The 18,549-nt window shown below is 41.5% G+C and overlaps 1 protein-coding gene and 1 pseudogene across 1 annotated transcript in view; both read left to right on the top strand.

The window, feature by feature from the left end:
* The first annotated feature begins 661 nt into the window (after nt 1-661).
* Nucleotides 662-18,549, top strand: part of B4GALT6 (beta-1,4-galactosyltransferase 6) — a 65,191-nt gene continuing 47,303 nt past the window's right edge. The window contains exon 1 of the mRNA XM_010380798.2: nt 662-1,072. Within this exon, the coding sequence (XP_010379100.1) occupies nt 958-1,072 (115 nt within the window). The 5' untranslated portion in view covers nt 662-957. The remainder of the gene's footprint in view (nt 1,073-18,549) is intronic.
* On the top strand, nt 16,829-16,921 carry LOC115895619 (annotated as a pseudogene).

Below are 18,549 nucleotides of genomic sequence, written 5' to 3'. Positions count from 1 at the left end.
TTCTCCAACCAGACGCGGCTCCGACGGCGCTCGGCCTCCTGTTCTTCGGGCTCCCCGGCTCTTCCCGCAGCGCGCGTCGCCCGGTCGCTCTTCGCCTGGTGTCCGCGGGCCCGGCGGGGGCGCCTCACCCCGGGCGCGCGGCGGTAATGCCGCTGCCGCCCTTGCGGCCAGGCAGGCAGCTGGCGGCGGCAGGAGTCGGAGCGCGTTCGTCGCTGGCCGGGACGCCGCCCTGGCCTGTGCTCAACTCCCGCGGCGGCCGCGGGGCGCCGGGGCCCGGCGCGGCATGAGGAGGAGAAGGCTCGGTGCAGGCGAGCGCCCAGCTCCTCGGCCCCCAGGGCCCCCGCGGACCCCCGCGCGTCGCGCGCGCTGGTTGCGGCCCCGGCGCCCACGCTAGCCCCGCGCAGGCACGAGACGCCGCAGCCCGGAGCAGAAGGCGGAGCAGGAGGCGGCACAGGCCTGCCGAGCGGACGCGGGCGGCGCGGACCTTGAGCGCGGAGCTTCGCGGCGGGACTCCGCCGGGCGCGGGTAGCGGTGCCGGGCGTGCTGCAGTTCGCTGCCCCTCTCCGCAGGGGCGCCGCCGCGCGCAGCGTGCGCCTCTCCCCACCTGCAGCGCCTCCTCCCGCCGCTGCCAGGCGGAGAGAACGCGCCTTCTTGCCCTTCCCCGGCCTCCTTGGGTCCTGCGGTCCCCAGGCCCCCAGCTCCCGTCCCCTCTCCCTCCTCCACCTCTTCCCCCTCGGCCTCCGCGCCTCCCCTCCCCCGACTCTCTGACCCCCAATTCATTCTGTCCGTTCCCTCCCATTTCCTCCTTTCTGCTTGGGCCCTCTCCCCAGAGCCTCCCCGCGCGGACCCTGCTGCAGTCTCGGGGTTCTTAGCACATTTATGGAAGTTTAGGGCCTGGACAGTGGCCCCGAATCCGGCGTGAGAGCGCAGCCTGGGCTGCTGGCCGGGAAGAGGAAGATGTCTGTGCTCAGGCGGATGATGCGGGTTTCCAATCGCTCCCTCCTCGCCTTCATCTTCTTCTTCTCCCTCTCTTCGTCCTGTCTGTACTTCATCTATGTGGCCCCGGGCATCGGTAAGCACCGAGACACACCCTCGCTTCCCCAGGCTGTTAAGGATGTTACTTCTGGGATTTGGAAGCTGTTTAAACAGGGCCCGCAGGAAAGCGTTTTGTTTTAAATATTGTTTCAGAAGTGTCAAACTGCTGCAGGGCATGGCTTTGGTATGTGAGTTTTGTTAATTCATGCATTTTGTTGATGCGTATTTGTTAATAAAGTAAAAGATTGCATTAAATAGACATAGCAAAATTAGTGTGATGGCCCGGGATGCCCTAGTCGCTTTCTTGAGTGTTCATGACAGCTTTATCCATTTAATGTTAAGTCTTTAAGCCTAAACTCAGTGCTTAATCATAGTTTTATTCAAACACTCTCGGGTATAAGAACTGGTTGTAAAAATATGGAGGAGCCAACAGCAGGGAATGTGATTGAGTCCAACGATGTGTGTATTCTAGGGTCCTAGGTCGCTTTTTTAGAAAGGGGTCAGTGGACATTTGTACCATACTTGGGGAATTTTAAGGCGATGAGTTGTCTGTAAAAACCATGCTCCTTTATTTTAGTCTGCTTGGGTCTGATTTTTCAAGGGTAGGTTGCCTTTGCTACCTGTTAGGATGACTTCTGAGAAAATAGTGATTAAAATAACCATTATCCAAGGGAACTTGTAGTTTAAAATGTTAACCTGTTTATCATTTTTTGGCCTTTGGTGCAAAATACACTTTTGTAAAACTACTTGAATTAACTGTATTACATATCCTAATTCCTTGTCCCCCTTTTGTTAAAAAGGAGCCAATGCGGCGTTAATTCTAGTGAATGAAAAATAGGAACTTCACATGCATATTAAAATAAGTCATATTTCCAAAATAAGTCATATTTCCATATTTCTGAGTTTTTCCTGGCTATTATGTATTTAATGTTCAATTACTTAGTAGCAGTGACCATCTCCTCTCATTTCTCCTTACACACTGTGGTCGTTTGAGCCAGCGAGTTATCTAAAAATAAAATGCCCCTTACAGAGTGAAAACACCTGCAGAATTTTGAGATGGAATGATCAGGGTATTGTCTTGAGTGTAGTAGATTATTGTAATGAATTGCAGCCGGGAAGGAAGATGGAAATCTCACCCAGACTGCTTCATTTCTTAAAATTACTATGAGACTTTTCCTTTAATACATTTTTGGATTCAGTGAGATGTATAAAACTCAGATGATGATGTTTGAGAAGAAATGGATTGTGAAACGATGTATCCCAAAAGATAAGTTTTAGGGTAAAGTTTGAAGAATATTTTAACATTGCAGTTTTCCTTTAGGCCAGAAAAAGAAAACCTCACAAAAACCTACCCCTTGAAGCCTATAGTACAAATGACAGTGGTAGCTTAGTGGCTTTGATATTATCTAGATATTCAACAAGGGCTTGCTTTATTTTTTGCCCTTTTGGAGTCTTATAAATTAACTCTTCATTCTATAGCAATTTTTACTTTCTCATGTAACTCTTCAAAAGTTCGGACATCTTTGGGGTATGTTATTTTACTAGGGATTTAACTTTGAAAGATTTTGGAGAAAAAGTTTTTTTCACACTTACATAACAATTTTCCCACTTTCTTAGTATTATGAGTAACATGTTAAAGTTACATTACTCAAAAAGCTAACCAAAGGAAATCAGAATTCTAGTCATCCCTTTTTTTTAAAGTTAGTGCACCAGCATATTATTTGTAGGTTCTTAATTCAATTTGTGTGAAATACTAATAAATTTTTCTTATTTGAATGTTTAATGTTTGCCATAGAACAGTCACTGATATAATGTAAAAATTTTGGCAAATGTCTTGTAGGCAATTAGATTGACATGGCTTAATCTACTCTGTTTTTGTAGGTCTTATAAATGATAATAAGTTATTAAAACCAGTTAGAAGAGTGTAAACCAAAAACTTATAAAATGCTGTGGACTTGTCAAGCTGAATCTGTTTCCAAAACCCTGAACCATTTAGCTAAAAAAAGCCTCCTTTTTAATCTTTTGTATCTTTAAGTATTGGGAAGCAGTTTTCCAAAATTCAAATTTTTGCTTGAAAGTTTGAATTTTATCATTGATAACAAATACTGTCAGTTTTTCTTGAAGTGTCCAGCTCACTTTGCTCATTTTCGAGAAAATGTAGGTCAGATACACAAGTTTAACCATAGTTTTTCAGTTGTTCTTTCAAGGAAAAATGATGTTCCATGAAAAATGTGGCTTGTTGAATTCATACTGCAGCAATCAATCAATTGCACAAGTGCTTCAGATTTCTTATTTATGAGACATATCCGGAAGTAATTAGGTTCTTTTAACTAGTTTTTATTCGATGTATGTAGATTTTTCTTGAAATAACAACTTCAAGAAAACAATTCGTATTTTAGCCTGAATTACATCTTGGGGCAAAATGTGTTTATGACTAAAATATGTGTTGTATGAGTACTTTTTATGTGCCCTAAGTAAATGTTTCAAATCTCCTCTGTTAAGAAATTACTATTAATCCTACCATATCAACCTCTTTGGTAGACTTTAATTCTATTTCCCTACTTCTTCTCTGTCCTGAGCCCTGTGTGTGTCATGGGCCTTCTTCCCAGGTACATCTTCTGTCATTTTAGTTCCTCCTCTTTGCCATTGTGAGCAGATACATCACAGTTGTAGACAGCATAATCTGTTTAGTTTCCAGTGTTTTCAGATGCTCCTCAGCATTTCTGGACTATTTGGGTTGTCAACTACAGTGAGTTCCGTGGAACTCAAAGCTCATTATTTTCAAGGAAACATTTTTCTTGAAGTGTCTGATGCATACAGGAAACACAGGGATTGTCGTTGTCATTGTATTATAAACCTTACTACTCAGGGAAACTGGATGGCAGACATCTGCCCCATCACCACACCATAGGATGTCAATGGACAAACTGCTCTAGTCCACCCAGTAGAGGCCAGAGCCATAAATTGTTTCTTATTCTGTGTCTACCTTTGTGCATGACTGCAAAGATGAGTGCAGTTTCTCTCCAAGGTTTTGACTTGGCTGGATTGAGAATAGAATTGCATTTAATAGGCAACCTTTATTAATATAACTTCCAATATAACATAGTCATTTTCTTGCTGTCATATCAAAGATGAGCTGACGTGTAAGTTCATTCAACAATAGGAGTGGTGCACCCAAGAGAGGCTGGACATTGTTTGAGGTATGGAAGATAGATGACTAAGACTTAGTTTCTTCCCTGAAGTACAATGGGATGAGCTCCATAAAACGGCTGTAGTAAATCCTTGGAAGGCATGTGGTGGGGAGTGAGGGCTGGTTAAGGATTTCCAGAGGAGAAAGTGGTTGAAATGGAATGGATATGATTTATCTGGACTGAGCAAAGGGATCCTAGTCAGAGGGAACAGCATGAGCCAAGCTTCTAGAAGATGGGAGTAGCTCTATCCAGCTACTGCTTAGGGCTTGGAGTGGCACATGGGCCAGGTTATGAAAGGTCTCTGGGGCTCCAGTGCCCAGCCCTGGTGTTCAGATGCATGAGGTCTTTAAAATTCCTGGCAGAGAGAGACTGGTCTTTGTTCATACAACTTTATCAAAGCTGTCTGTGATTACAAAAACATTGATAGTGCCTGTAATCAGTGGGGCAATATAATGGGAGGAGATTACATAACTTCCCTGGGAGTGGGGATTTCACTATCCATTTGACTCACCAGAAGCCCTGACCTTTCCTGGACACACTGATGGGCTCTTTTGCTCTCTGGGTAGAGTGAAATCTGGTGGGGCCACTTTGGTCTGACTTCTCTGGACCCTTGGAGGAATTATCTGGCTGAGTGCTTTGTTATTTGGGCCTCCCTGGGGTGTGTGCCCTGCTGGGAATGGTGGAGGTGATGGCGACAGGTAGTCAAAGTGTGGGGTCTATGTGCAAGCATGTGTGTTGTGGGGGAGCTATCTTAGGTCCTTTGCTCAGAGTCCCTCTGGCATTGTGGCTGGGGTTCTTCCTGGGCTAGCACAGAAGGTAGCTAGTTACCTTGCAGCTTTGTGATAGCCCTTCAGCCTCTTGGCCCTGGCAAGTGGGCCTGGCTGTGTTCTTTGGAGCTGTTATAGTCTGCTTTGTTTCAAAGGTCTTTCATTTTAATTCACCCAGTGCTCTGATCTGCATGACCCATTTCAGGAGTTCAGATTTGGGCCGTGGTACTGGGCATGTCTTTTCTCTGGGCCTCCCTTATTGGCCACATGTTCCATGCTTTTTTTGTCTTGAGAGTAGCAGGAAATGTCACAAGTTTTGAAAACGATGCAGTCCATTGGTTTAGAGTGACCTTTCTAGCATGAAGGATGGGTTATAGGGGGAAATGGACAATAGAAGATTAGAACCATTGAGGTTGGTAGTTCATCAGGGCAGAATTGAATGGATGGGAATAGTGGGTTTGAAGAAACAGGAATAGCTTTAAGATGAGGCTTGGATTCTAGCTTAGACATTCAGGTAGCTATTAGTAGGGAGTATAGAAAGGCACGTCTTTGGGGGGCTATTTTGATTTTAGAGAAAATGAGTTGGGATCCCTGTGTGATATCCAGGAAGAATTAGTAGGTAGGCAGATGGAAGTAAGGGCTTGCAGCCCAGGAGAGAGATTTGGTTGTTTTCCTCATGTAGGTGAATGGTATTTATCTATTTATCCTCCAACACACCTGAGTAATAAAACTCACTTCTGCAACTGGAAGTGACTCACTGTGTTACTTCCCCTGAAACATGGAATCACAGGGGTTAAATTGAAATACGGAGGAAGACCAAGTATAGTTTCAGAGTGTCCGATGAGGTTTGCTACCCTCCTTCTCACTCCCTAGCTTTGTTACAAGAGTCAGTGGGTCCATTTCACACTCAAGAGATGTGCTGGCTTTCTTAGAGATTGTTTGCACAGTCAGATTGCCATTCCTGAGTAGCATATGTAACTCAGCTATATCTCTTCAGTGTAAACTAATCCAAATCTCATGGCCTTGTGGGAAATGAGGCAATATTGAACGAAAACTTGATTCATTGAAATCTGGCAATGCTAACTGCTATTTTCCACCTTAGCCTTTCTTTTACAAATACATTTGGTAGGTCTGTTAAACAATGTGGCAGAGTAAGGCAGTGATGTGTTTTTTTCTGCAGCAGTGCTTATCATTACTGCCTTTAATGTTTATTAGAGATAAAAATAGCCATGTCTGTGATTACTTTTAGAAGAGAAACTTCTAACCTAGGTTTGTAGTGTCTGTATGTAATAGGTATTCCAAATACTATTTGAATTTGCTTGGGAATAGAATGCATTTTCCTTTTGAGGCAGTGTGGTACACAGTAGTTAATTTGGTAACCCATCCTGTGGAAAGCCTGTTTCTCACAGGTTGTCCTGCAGGGCTTCTCAGGGCACTTGTCCTTCTGGGCCTCATCTCTGATGGTTCTAGCTGTGGCTTTTCCTCTCACCCTCAGAGCCCTTGCGTTTGCCCGTCTCTCCAAGGGCCCAAGGCCAGGGGAAACTTGGGCACAGAAGCATTGGTTTCTGGAGCCAGAGCTATGGGCAGAGCAGCCCCAGGAGTAAAATCCCAAAGATAGCCCACCGCCTTGTCCATATTTGGAGATCCACGTCTTCCCTGCCACACCCCTGACCCCTTGCCAGTAGGGCTAGCCTTGTTTGTGAAATGAGAGAAGGAAGGACAGGCTCTGGAAGATGGCCACTTGCCTAGAGTGTCACACATCATTGTTGGAAGAGCTGAAGTGTACACCTTAGGATTCCTGACTCATTCTACCGTGCCCTAGTTGAAGGAACTAATCATTTTTGCCCTGGAAAATGGAAGATTTTGGGGAAATACAAGCTCTTTCTTCTTCAGTTTGAAGGAATACTGTATAGACAAGTGATGAAATTTTTTGGATAGCCTAAGCAGTGAGGGTAATTACAATGAGGCAGAGTTGAGGCTTATTGAAAAGAGAGAGAAAAAAAGACCAACCTTCTAACTGACCTCCAATCAGTGAAATAAGTGGCCTTATAAGTGCTCCTTTCCTTACACATTATCAGGTGAGGGTAGATGACCGCCTCTTAAGGCTGTGATTACTCTGGAGAGGGTGCTTTGTTTGGGAGACTGTACAGACCTCTAGGATTCCCTTAAACACTGGTGCTCAGTGCTGTGTTTATACTGTGTGCTTAGACTCTGCAGCACCCTCGCTTACCCTGCAAAAGGGCAGACCTCCTCCACCTGTCTCCCACCCACATTGTCTTTTGTGACTCCTTTTCCCTTTCAAGCCTGCCTTTCATGTTTGTCTTAGGTAGAAATGTGGAGGTGGGAGGGGAGGCTGAGGTGAGACGTGTGGGAGGAGTGATTTTTCTAGAGCTTGGGTTTCCTGGGTCGCCCTTGGGAGTTCCTCAGGCCTGTGTGTTTGCAACATTCTTTTTCTAGTCCATTTTCTTGGCCGCCTTGGACCAAGCTGGCTTTTGTCACAACTGCCTGAGTCTGCGATTTGCCAGCTTAAGCAGAGCAGGTTGTCTCTACCTCTTTGCCTTTCTCTTTTCTCCTTTCCCCCTTGTCCCTCTGAATCTGTTTCGTGTTTTCTTAATTCCTGGAGGACACGGTGATTTAATATTTAAAAGGCGTTTTCATTCAAATTCTGCCTTTTATCAGGATAATAATGAAGAGAATAATATACAGGTAATATAGTGATTCAAGTTGAAGATCGATTCAAGTGAAGATTCAGAGTAGGTTTTCTGAGGATACCCATAATGCCTTTAACATGCCTTTGGAAAATTAAGCATTTACTCCAGTTATAATGAGATATTTTTACCTTATATCTTGGGCCCACTGGAGACTTCCAGGTAGCACCCCGATTCTGTTTTTCTTGAGCATGTACATCCTGTATTGGGCCAGTTTGATTTGCTATGTTTCATGGTCAGACTGCCTGTGGACATAACTGTTTTTAGTCTTAGCAGAATTTAGCTGAGTTTGGTTTAAGATACAGCAATACCCCTCCTCAGTTGAAATAGGAGAGTTAGCGTAAAGGATGTTTATGTCAGTAATTATATTTTTGGCTATATAGCACAGCAAAATGTTTAGGAAAATATACTTGGTAATTTCAAATCTTAATTTTTAATTTTTTTTCCTCCAGAAATGTAGTATGACTTTTTGCTTGCATCTTTGTTTTTATGTTTGATTACTTGAATTAGTGAAAGTCTTTGGCTTCACCAAATTGTTGTGTTATATATTCATTGAGGATGAAACAGATACTCCTATGTCCAAATGAATTGTGGTATATTCAAAAGCTTTGTAAAAGAAGATACATTTAAGGCCGGGCGCAGTGGCTCAAGCCTGTAATCCCAGCACTTTGGGAGGCCGAGACGAGCGGATCATGAGGTCAGGAGATCGAGACCATCCTGGCTAACAAGATGAAACCCCGTCTCTACTAAAAAATAAAAAAAACTAGCCGGGTGAGGTGGCGGGCGCCTGTAGTTCCAGCTACTCGGGAGGCTGAGGCAGGAGAATGGCGTAAACCTGGGAGGCGGAACTTGCAGTGAGCTGAGATCCGGCCACTGCACTCCAGCTTGGGCCACAGAGTGAGACTCTGTCTCAAAAAAAAAATAAGATACATTTAATATAAGTTAAACTGATTTGGAAGGAAGGGTCTACTGTTTTACTTGTTACAAATGTTATGTTTAGAGAATTACTACAAGAAATAGTTTTCAAATATGAATGTGCTTAAGGCTTATTTAAGGTGATATGCTTTAATAAGCTTATTTCCCAGGTCTTGAAGATTCTGATTCTGATTCATTTTTAACACATACCCAGATGATTCTGCACACTGGGAATGATATTTCTGAAAAATACCCCAAATGGTGGGGAAAAAATTGTGCTACCTACTTTTCTAAATTGATTACTTACATCATTTGATATTCTTTTTTTTGTCGTCTTTGGAGACGAGTCTCGCTCTGTTGCCCCAGGCTGGAGTGCAGTGGCTTGATCTCTGCTCACTGCAAGCTCCGCCTCCCGGGTTCATGCCATTCTCCTGCCTCAGCCTCCTGAGTAGCTGGGACTACAGGCGCCCACCACCACTCCCGGCTAAGTTTTTGTATTTTTAGTAGAGACGGGGTTTCACCATGTTAGCCAGGATGGTCTCGATCTCCTGACCTCGTGATCTGCCCACCTCGGCCTCCCAGAGTGCTGGGATTACAGGCGTGAGCCACTGCACCTGGCCGATTTGGTATTTCATAGAACTAATCTTACCTGTTGAAAACCTAATTAACTTGTTTATAACATCGTGTTTTACTGGCAATAGAGATGGCTATCATGGTGAAGAATCTTTTCCTTCAGAAGAGGAATGGACAGATACATTATTTATGCCTGCCAGGATCATGTATTCCTTTATGAATCTGCAGTGACTAGGTGATTGGGTCCTGGGTTATCCTAAATTTGTTTAGTGTTTTTAATTATTAGAAAGAGACATCGTAATTCACTTAAGAGCAATAAAACTTATTAAACTATATAGCATTATAGGTTGTTCAGTGGAAGTAATTTCAAAACGTTTCCTAGCATTTGGCTAGAAAAGTCATTTTTATAATATCTTTACAGTAGTATATTTAGCTATATGAAGTTTGTTACTATAACATGATATCTTGATTGAATACTATGGCCTGTTTTTATATATTTGAGGCAAATGTTAATATGATTTTACAGAAATCTTGTTACGTATATTGCCTTCCTGATAATTAAGTTAATTGCTCAGAAATTATGACTTCTAATTATAGTGCAATTTTCAGTTTGACTCATAGGAAGAGAAATTGGACATTATTTTCATTTGAATCAAGAGACCAAAGGTAGAGAATTAAAAGATGCCTTGTTTACTGATTTGAAAATATGCTTTGAAAGTCTTTGAAATTCATTTCCTACCCAGTTCCCTTCCCTGATTCTTGTTTTAGGCTCATTTTCCTTTCATGAATACTAAGTTGGAATTCTGAAAGGTATTTTAATTGTGAAAATACAAGTAAATTGGAGATGATTATAAAACATATTCAAATAGTGCACATTTTACTTCATTTTGATAGACTTCTTATATATTCTACACTTACATATTCTGACATCACTAATTTTCAACAATTTTATAATGTTTCCTGGGCCTGCTTATTTATGGCTTGGTCTTTTAGTCTGTAATGTCATTAAGTGAGTTTCCTGATTAGATTTTTAAGATTTGTTTAATTGCCTGCATTCTTCCTTCCCTGATTTCCTCATTTCCTCCTGATTCCACTTTCCGCAGTGTGGTTCATAACTCTTAGGGTTCCTGTCATGCTTTAAAAAAGCTATATAGTTATTTTAAGTGAATTATACAGTGTGTTAGCAAATGACAGGGCTGATAGTTATCTTTTGTTAGATAGTGTTTTCATATCACTAGGTTCAGAGTCTACTTTTTGAATTATCAACTAGGGTTAAAGTAGGCTGAACTAATGATCTGGTTGTTGCAAAAGTCCTTCTGATGTTTTAGACAGTTTGTGCCTTTGCAGGATCTTGGTTCTTTACAGAGGAAGCCAAATGGCCCCTTAACTTTTGGCATTGCTTGGTAAACGGTAGGCACTCAATAAACATGTGGATAAACATGTTTCCATCCTGAACATTTTTAGTAAGATCTTTGGAAAAGTCAGTTTTTATTAAAAATGTTTAACCTTGATCAGTATTCCAACACAAAGAATCTCCAGAAATAACTTAAGATTGTTAAACTGCAGAGTGGAAGTTGTAAAGACACCTGTTACAAAGATTTCTTGTCAGTTTTTATGTTTGCATCTGCAAAATCTACAAAGCTTGAGTTGTTAGCTAAGATCTGAAATAGATGTCCTGTATGTGATCATTGTATTTGTTGTTTGATAAAGTGGGGCTCTGAACACAGAATTCTTGCAGACTTTGTCAGCTCATAACTTGAAAAGTAGAGGTAAGGATATTATATGTTAGTAATAATTTGCACTGCAGATTTCCTTGAGTCCATACCTGGTTTTAAATTATTGTCACCATGGTCAGACAAATAGTACTTTGACATAAAAGAATTTTTTTTTTTTTTAAAAAAGCCTGGCACATCCTTGATGTTTGTTATTTTTTTCTTTTTAATCCAAGTAGTACCTACCATCCTTAGTCCTAGCTGTAGTATGAATAATATTTCATGTATAGTCTGGCCTAACCTTGGGGTTTACACCATGGTTATTGAAGATAACATATTTTTCCTTTACCCACATGGATGAGTAATTCTTGGGGATTTATTGAATAAGAGGCTAGATGTGGAAAGAAGAAAATTTTTCAGCATCAGAAACAGATATTTAGAAGATTATCGTAAATTGTTAGAAATTCTTAGAAAGAGATACCTGATTCACATATCTGTAGTTAATATTGAGTGGTGCATTCAGATTTTTACTTTTGTCTATGTTATCTCCTGTGTTCTGTAGATAATACGGGAAATCATTTTCTCTTCTGTAACTTTTAAGGATCCCTTCTGGCTTTCTCCTCCTCTTTGTATTAAAGGAAATCTGGTTAATCTCTCATATGTTCACTTCCCTTGTAACTTTTTACAATGAAGATTTCTTTTTCCTTATCTCTCCCTCTCCTCTGTGGCCTTGAACCAAGGTTTCTTCCAAATCCCTTCCCCTCAGAGTCACTCAGGCTTGTGCTTGAATCCTGAGTTGTTAATTCTACCTGTGTTAACTTTCTTTTGAGTTTGTTTTCTCATCTTCTAATGGACAAAGTTGTACCTGTCGTGGGGTGGTGTGTTATTTTCCTAGGGCCACCGTAACACATTACCACATGTCGGCTTGAAACACCACGTTTATTTTCTCAGAATGATGGAGGCCAGAAGTCTGAAATTAAGGTCTTAGCAAGACAGTCCCTCTGGAGGCTCTGGAGAAAATCCTCCTTGCGATTTCCAGCTTCAGGTGCCTGGTGGCCACATCACTGCCTCTGTCTTCACATTGCCTGTGTGTGTGTGTGTGTGTGTGTGTGTGTGTGTGTGTGTGTGAAATCTCTCTCTACCTTTCTCTTAGAAGAGTGCTTGCCATTAGATTTAGGGTCCACCGGGGTAATCCAGGATGATCTCCTTGTCTCAAAATCCTTAGCTTAATTACATCTGGAAAGACCTCTTTCCAAGTGTCACATTCACAGGTCCTGGGAATTAGGGTGTGGGCATATCTTTTTGGGGATTTCCATTCAACAAACTCCAGGTGGTTGTAAGAATGAAAGGAAATATAATTGTGTATGTGTACTTAGGTATATTTATATGTGGACTTCAATTCAGTGCCTGACCAAACTCAGCACTTAGTAAATTCATCTACTGCTCTTCAGAAACCTGTGCCCGTCAAGCTTCTATATCCCTGGAAGATTTCAGCAGTCGGTGCTCAGTTCTGAATGTTCCCTTCCACTTTGTCCCCCACCTCCGTCCTCGTTGGTGAGCACCAGGATGTCTAGCTCTTGTCTTCTGCCCTCACTCCGCCTGGCCATGCCCTGGGTGTCAGCATGGCTGTGGCTTGCTCTCCTTTGCACCTCTCCAGACTGCAGCCTTCTTAACCTTCCGCTTCTAGAGGTTTCTCACCTTTTTTAACAGTTATGTCTCATCCTCACAATGACTTCTTGTCCTCTCACTCTCCTTTGCTTTTTTTTAAAACTCTCTATCCCACTTGGCCCTTCCTAACTTCCGTTACTACCCATCTCCACTCAAGGCAGATTGTCATTCCCGGGGTGTGCCCTGCTGCTGTGCACCTCAGAGCCTCTGCTTAAACTTTCCCACCAACAGAATGGTTTTCTCTCCTTCCTCTTGCTTCCTTTAGTGCCTGAAATTATTCACCCTCTCTTCTAGCTTTTTCCACTCAGGCTGCAGACATGCTCAGGGCCCTCCTCTTGCAGAAAACCTTCCCTTGACCTTGCTAATCACTTGTTTGCCTTTTCTGAAACGTGCTTTCACTTTGTCAGTATGCACTGAAATCTTTACTATTTTCCTTTTGTTTCCACTGCTTCCTGAAGCTGCTGTCTTGAAGGCTTACAGTGATCTCCTATAGGCTTTTCACAGAGGCTAAATGTTATGATGGTCAAGGGCTAACTTGCGGGGAGCCAGACTGCTGGGATTTGAATTCTGGCTCCACCACTTCCTAACAACTGTGTGACCTGTGGCAGGTCATTCAACTCCAAACTTCAATTTCTTTATCTGTAAAATGGAAATAATAATAGTACTTGCCCTCTAGAGTTGCTTGTGAGGATTAAATAGGTTAGTGTATGTAAAGTATGCTTGACAAAGAGAGTATGCTGAATTTTTTTAAGCTGTTGTTTTTAAGTCCTCCTTACATCTGTAGCATTTGACATGGTTGACCTCACCCTCTTCTTTAGTCCATTAGCTTTTTCACTGTGTTCAAGCTGAGATTAATTCACTTTGGGATCTTTTATCTTTGTGCTGCCTATTTGTGGTCTGTCTTCACCTTTTTATCTCCCTTTTGGATAATTTTTCTTCTGGGAATTTATCACGATAGTTCCAGCTTTTACATTTATTGAATGTCTCTCCAAATGGTATTTCTAGCCCTCTTTTAGCTTCAGTCCTACATTTATAACTGCATCCCAGATTGCCTAACAAACATCATCATCTCCCTCTCAAAATCATTTATTCACTTGACTTTTGTTAAGAGACCTGGGAATTGTGGCAGCATGTCATAGCAGCTAGGAACAGAGATATCAGGATCACAGGGATGCTGCATTGGTGTCCTGCAAAGCCTAGGAAACAGTTCTGGATCCCTGCAGGCAGGCATGTTCTTTTTGTCTTGAATCCTTGCAGCACTGTTAGTGAGCAAAACTGGATGTGGAAAGGGGCTGGGAGGCAGTTTTATAGCAGATGTGTCCCTTAATTTCCTTAAGTGAAGAATTAGACAAGTTCATAAATCTCTTGCCTTGCAAACTCGGGATAGAATGCCTGGCCTAGAAGCTTTCATAAACTGTTGAAAATAGGTTTTACTATTTTTATTTTTTAAATTTTTTGAGATGTTGTTATCCCCTGGGAAGCAGAACTGATAAATAAGTTAGATTTATATCTCACAATGCAGAGCCAAATAGAAAATGAATGAAATTAGAGAACAAACAGCATGGTTTTAATTAAGCAGTGGTAGGTTTCCCTGTTTGTTTTCCGAGATAAGGGTTCTTATAAATTGGAATAGAAATTTTAGACAAGGATTTTCTCTACCTAAAGACTTGTCAATATGACCTTACATTTTATTTTTTGCAATCTATCCATCGGACAAAGGGCTAATATCCAGAATCTACGAAGAACTTGAATTTACAGGAAAAAAACAACCCCATCAAAAAATGGGCAAAGGATATGAACAGACACTTCTCAAAAGAAGGTATTTATGCAGGCAACAGACATATGAAAAAATGCTCATCATCACTGGTCATTAGAGAAATGCAAATCAAAATCACAATGAGATACCGTCTCACACTAGTTACAATGGTGATCATTAAAAAGTCAGGAAACAACAGAGGCTGGAGAGGTTGTGGAAAAATAGGAACGCTTTTACACTGTTGGTGGGACAGTAAATTAGTTCAACCATTGTGGAAGACAATGTGGTGACTCCTTGAGGATCTAGAACTGGAAATACCATGTGATCCAGCAATCCCATTATTGGGCATATACCCAAAGAATTATAAATAATACTGTGATGAAGACACATGCACACATATGTTTATTGTGACACTGTTCACAATAGCGAAGACTTGGAACCAACCCAAATGTCTATCAGTGATAGACTAGATAAAGAAAATGTGGCACATATACACCATGGAACTATGCAGTCGTAAAAAAGGATGAGTTCATGTCCTTTGCAGGGACATGGATGAAGCTGGAAACCATCATTCTCAGCAGAAAACTATCACAAGATCAGAAAACCAAACACTGCATGTTCTCACTCTTAAGTGGGAATTGAACAAGGAGAACACATGGACACAGGGACGGGAACATCACACACTGGGGCCTGTCGGGGGTGTGGGGGCTAGGGGAGGGATAACATTAGGAGAAATACCTAATGTAGGTGACGGGTTGATGGGTGCAGCAAACCACCATGGCATGTGTAAACCTATGTAACAAACCTGCACGTTCTGCACATGTACCCCAGAACTTACAATAAAAAAAAAGACATTACATTTTATACTACTACTGATAAGCAAGTTTTGGGTTTGGGTTAACATAGTTTTATGTTTGGAAAGCAGACAATTGGAACCATTCTCATACTGCTTTAGTGTGTCTTGCAACCCTTTGACCTAGCACTTTCTTCCTGTTAACGACCACTCTCTATTTAAACACAGCTTCATTCCCTAATGGGTTTTGATCTTTAGGGATTAAACCCATGAGGACCATTAACCTGAGGAATGTAACTCAGCTGTAAATGATTTGGAATAAATAAATAGATTTTCCATTTGGAGAAATTGATGTCTAGCTTAATTTTGGTCTTCATTTGTCTAATGAATAGTAAATGCACTCTTTTTCACCTTTGTTAGAGGTACCATAAAAAATCATTTTTAAGGCCAGGTGCGGTGGCTCACGCCTGTAATCCCACCACTTTGAGAGGCTGAGGCGGGCGGATTGCCTGAGCTCAGGAGTTCAAGACCGGGCTGGGCAACATGGAGAAACCCTGTTTCTACAAAAAATTAAGTGGGCGTAATGGCAGGTACCTGTAGTTCCAGCTACTTGCGAGACTGAGGTGGGAGGATCGCTTAAGCCCGGGAGGTGGAGGTTGCGAAGAGCCAAGGTCGAGCTGCTGCACTCCAACCTGGATGACAGGGTGAGACCTGTCTTAAAAAAAAAGAAACCATGTTTTTTCACGGTTTTGTTACCTACAAGTTAGATAATTTAAAAAGTTGTTTCCAGGAAACAATAATGCATATAATGCTCCTACTTAGCATCTCATTTCTTAGGCCAGGATCAGTCCTGGAAGTAGAACTTTTTTGCCTTAGGCTGAGTTCTAGTACTTTGTAGCAGGTTTTCTTTTCACAGTTTGGTGTAGCACAAATATAAGATGTTTATATTACTGACAACAAATTTCATATGTAACTTTAGGATTAAATAATCCAAGGTGTTGGGAACCAGGTGTCGTTAGTAATCTATGTGATGCTGCCCCAGCCACATCATTTCAGTTGAACTTTGGGTCTTCATTGAGGCCGAGTTGTTAATGTTAGCTTGTCTTTTATTGAACATTTTCCTGCATTTCTGTTGGCCATTCTTTTAGTTTTCTTTCTTCTCTTCGTGTCTTTTCTTCCAGTTTTTCATAGTTATCAAAGATGAATTTATTGTTGTAGATACTTTCATTATTAAAAATTAACATGGTTAATTAAGAAATTAGAAAAAGTCTAAATATACAAGAATGAGATCAGGAACGAATACATTTAAAAATAGAGGAAAATTGGCCGGGCGCGGTGGCTCAAGCCTGTAATCCCAGCACTTTGGGAGGCCGAGACGGGCGGATCACAAGGTCAGGAGATCGAGACCATCCTGGCTAACACGGTGAAACCCCGTCTCTATTAAAAAAAATACAAAAACTAGCTGGGCGAGGTGGCGGGCGCCTGTAGTCCCAGCTACTCGGGAGGCTGAGGCAGGAGAATGGCGTAAACCTGGGAGGCGGAGCTTGCAGTGAGCTGAGATCCGGCCACCGCACTCCAGTCCGGGTGACAGAGCGAGACTCCGCCTCAAAAAAAAAAACAGAGGAAAATAGAATTGAGATAGTCAAGACAGATTATTTAAATATAAGCAATGGAATACACAAATATGACAAGTCTTATAAAAGGGAGTGCTTGCTCTGGCAGCAAATACACAAAAATGGGAACAATACAGAGAATATTAGCATGGCCCCTGCATAAGGATGACATGTTTATTTTCAAATTTTACATAGAAAAGAAAAGGGAGAAAATAATTAAAAATCAAAAGTAGAGATTCAAAAATTATGTAAGATTATGTATAGCTTTACCTAATTTGAATATCTCAATGAAATTGTTGAATCTCTGGGACGAAATACTCCAAAATGAATCAAGAATAAGTAGAAACTGAAATACATCTAATACAGTTTCTGGCAGAGGGCAGGCATTCAACAAATCAACAAATTGAATACATGAACAGACAGGAATTGGAACAGGTGTCTGATTACAGCTTTTTTTTTTTTTGACAGAGAGTCTCGCTTTGTCACCCAGGCTGGAGTGCAGTGGCGCAATCCCTGCTCTGCTCACTGTAACCTCCGCGTCCTGGATTCAAGTGATTCTCCTGCCTCAGCCTCCCAAGTAGCTGGAGCTACAGGCATGTGCCACCATGCCTGACTAGGTTTTTTTTTTGGTATTTTTTAGTAGAGATAGCATTTCACCACGTTGGCCAGGCTGGTCTCATACTCCTGACCTCAAGAGATCACCTGTGTTGGCCTTCCAAAATGCTGGGATTACAGGCATGACCCACCACGCCTGGCCAGATGACATCTTCCTTTTATGAGAAGTCAGTTCAAGCTTTTAAGGGCTTAATATCTGCCACACTGTATCCGTTGTTTCAGAGTTCAGAGTTCAGAAAATGACAGCAATGTGTACAGTCTATTTTATGAAACTAACATTAAGAACAAAGCATAGATGGCAAAAAACCCAAAAACCTTACTTATGAATATATATTTAAATTGTTATTAATAAGTTTTTCCCCCATATGGTCTATTTATTTTAATTAATTTCAACTTTTATTTTAGATTCAGGGCATACATGCGCAGCTTTGCTACACGGGTATATTGCATGATGCAGAGGTTTGGAGTATGATTGATCCTGTCACCTAGGTAGTGAGCATGGTACCCAATAAGTAGTTTTAAACTTCTGCCTTGCTTTGTCCCTCCCTCTTCTAGTAATCCCCCGTTTCTGTTGTTATTATCTTTACGTTCATAAGTACCCAGTGTCTGGCTCCCACTTAGAAGTGAGAACGTGGTATTTGGTTTTCTGTGCCTGTGTTAATTCGCTAGGATAATGGCCTCCAGCTGCATCCATGTTTCTGCAAAGCACATGATTTTATTCTTTTTTATGACTGTGTTCTTCATTCTTTTAAAGTCCACTTAAGTACAAAAATGTAGTCAAAATGTGCTGTATTTGTAAACTAGTATAGTAAATTCAGGTGTAAGCAAGTTAAATCTAATTACAGGACTACTTTCTAGAAAGCCTGTAGACATGCTCTCAAAAACGGTATCTGTAAAGCTTATGTGAAACCTGGATTTCTGTTTCTCTCTTTTTTCTGGAGGTGAAATGAAAGTTTCATTTTACTCTGCTTTTCTAGTAGTTTTATTTATGCTCTGCTCGTATGTACTTTGAGCAAGTTGACATTTACATAAAAAGTGGGAAAGACGGTAGTAAACATTAAATTTCTCTCATCCCTCTATTCGGTCTTGAGAAACTAGAGCAGGACTCAGAAAATTAATCAGCATTCTTAATTTTTTTCATTCAGCATTCATCTTTTGAGAGTGTCATTACTGTATTCAGAGACAGCTTATGTTAAAATTGAG

Source organism: Rhinopithecus roxellana, chromosome 21 (genome assembly GCF_007565055.1).
Source record: "Rhinopithecus roxellana isolate Shanxi Qingling chromosome 21, ASM756505v1, whole genome shotgun sequence".
NCBI lineage: Eukaryota > Metazoa > Chordata > Mammalia > Primates > Cercopithecidae > Rhinopithecus > Rhinopithecus roxellana.
The sequence above is the reverse complement of the archived record's forward strand: the minus strand, read 5'-3'. Positions and strand labels throughout refer to the sequence as shown.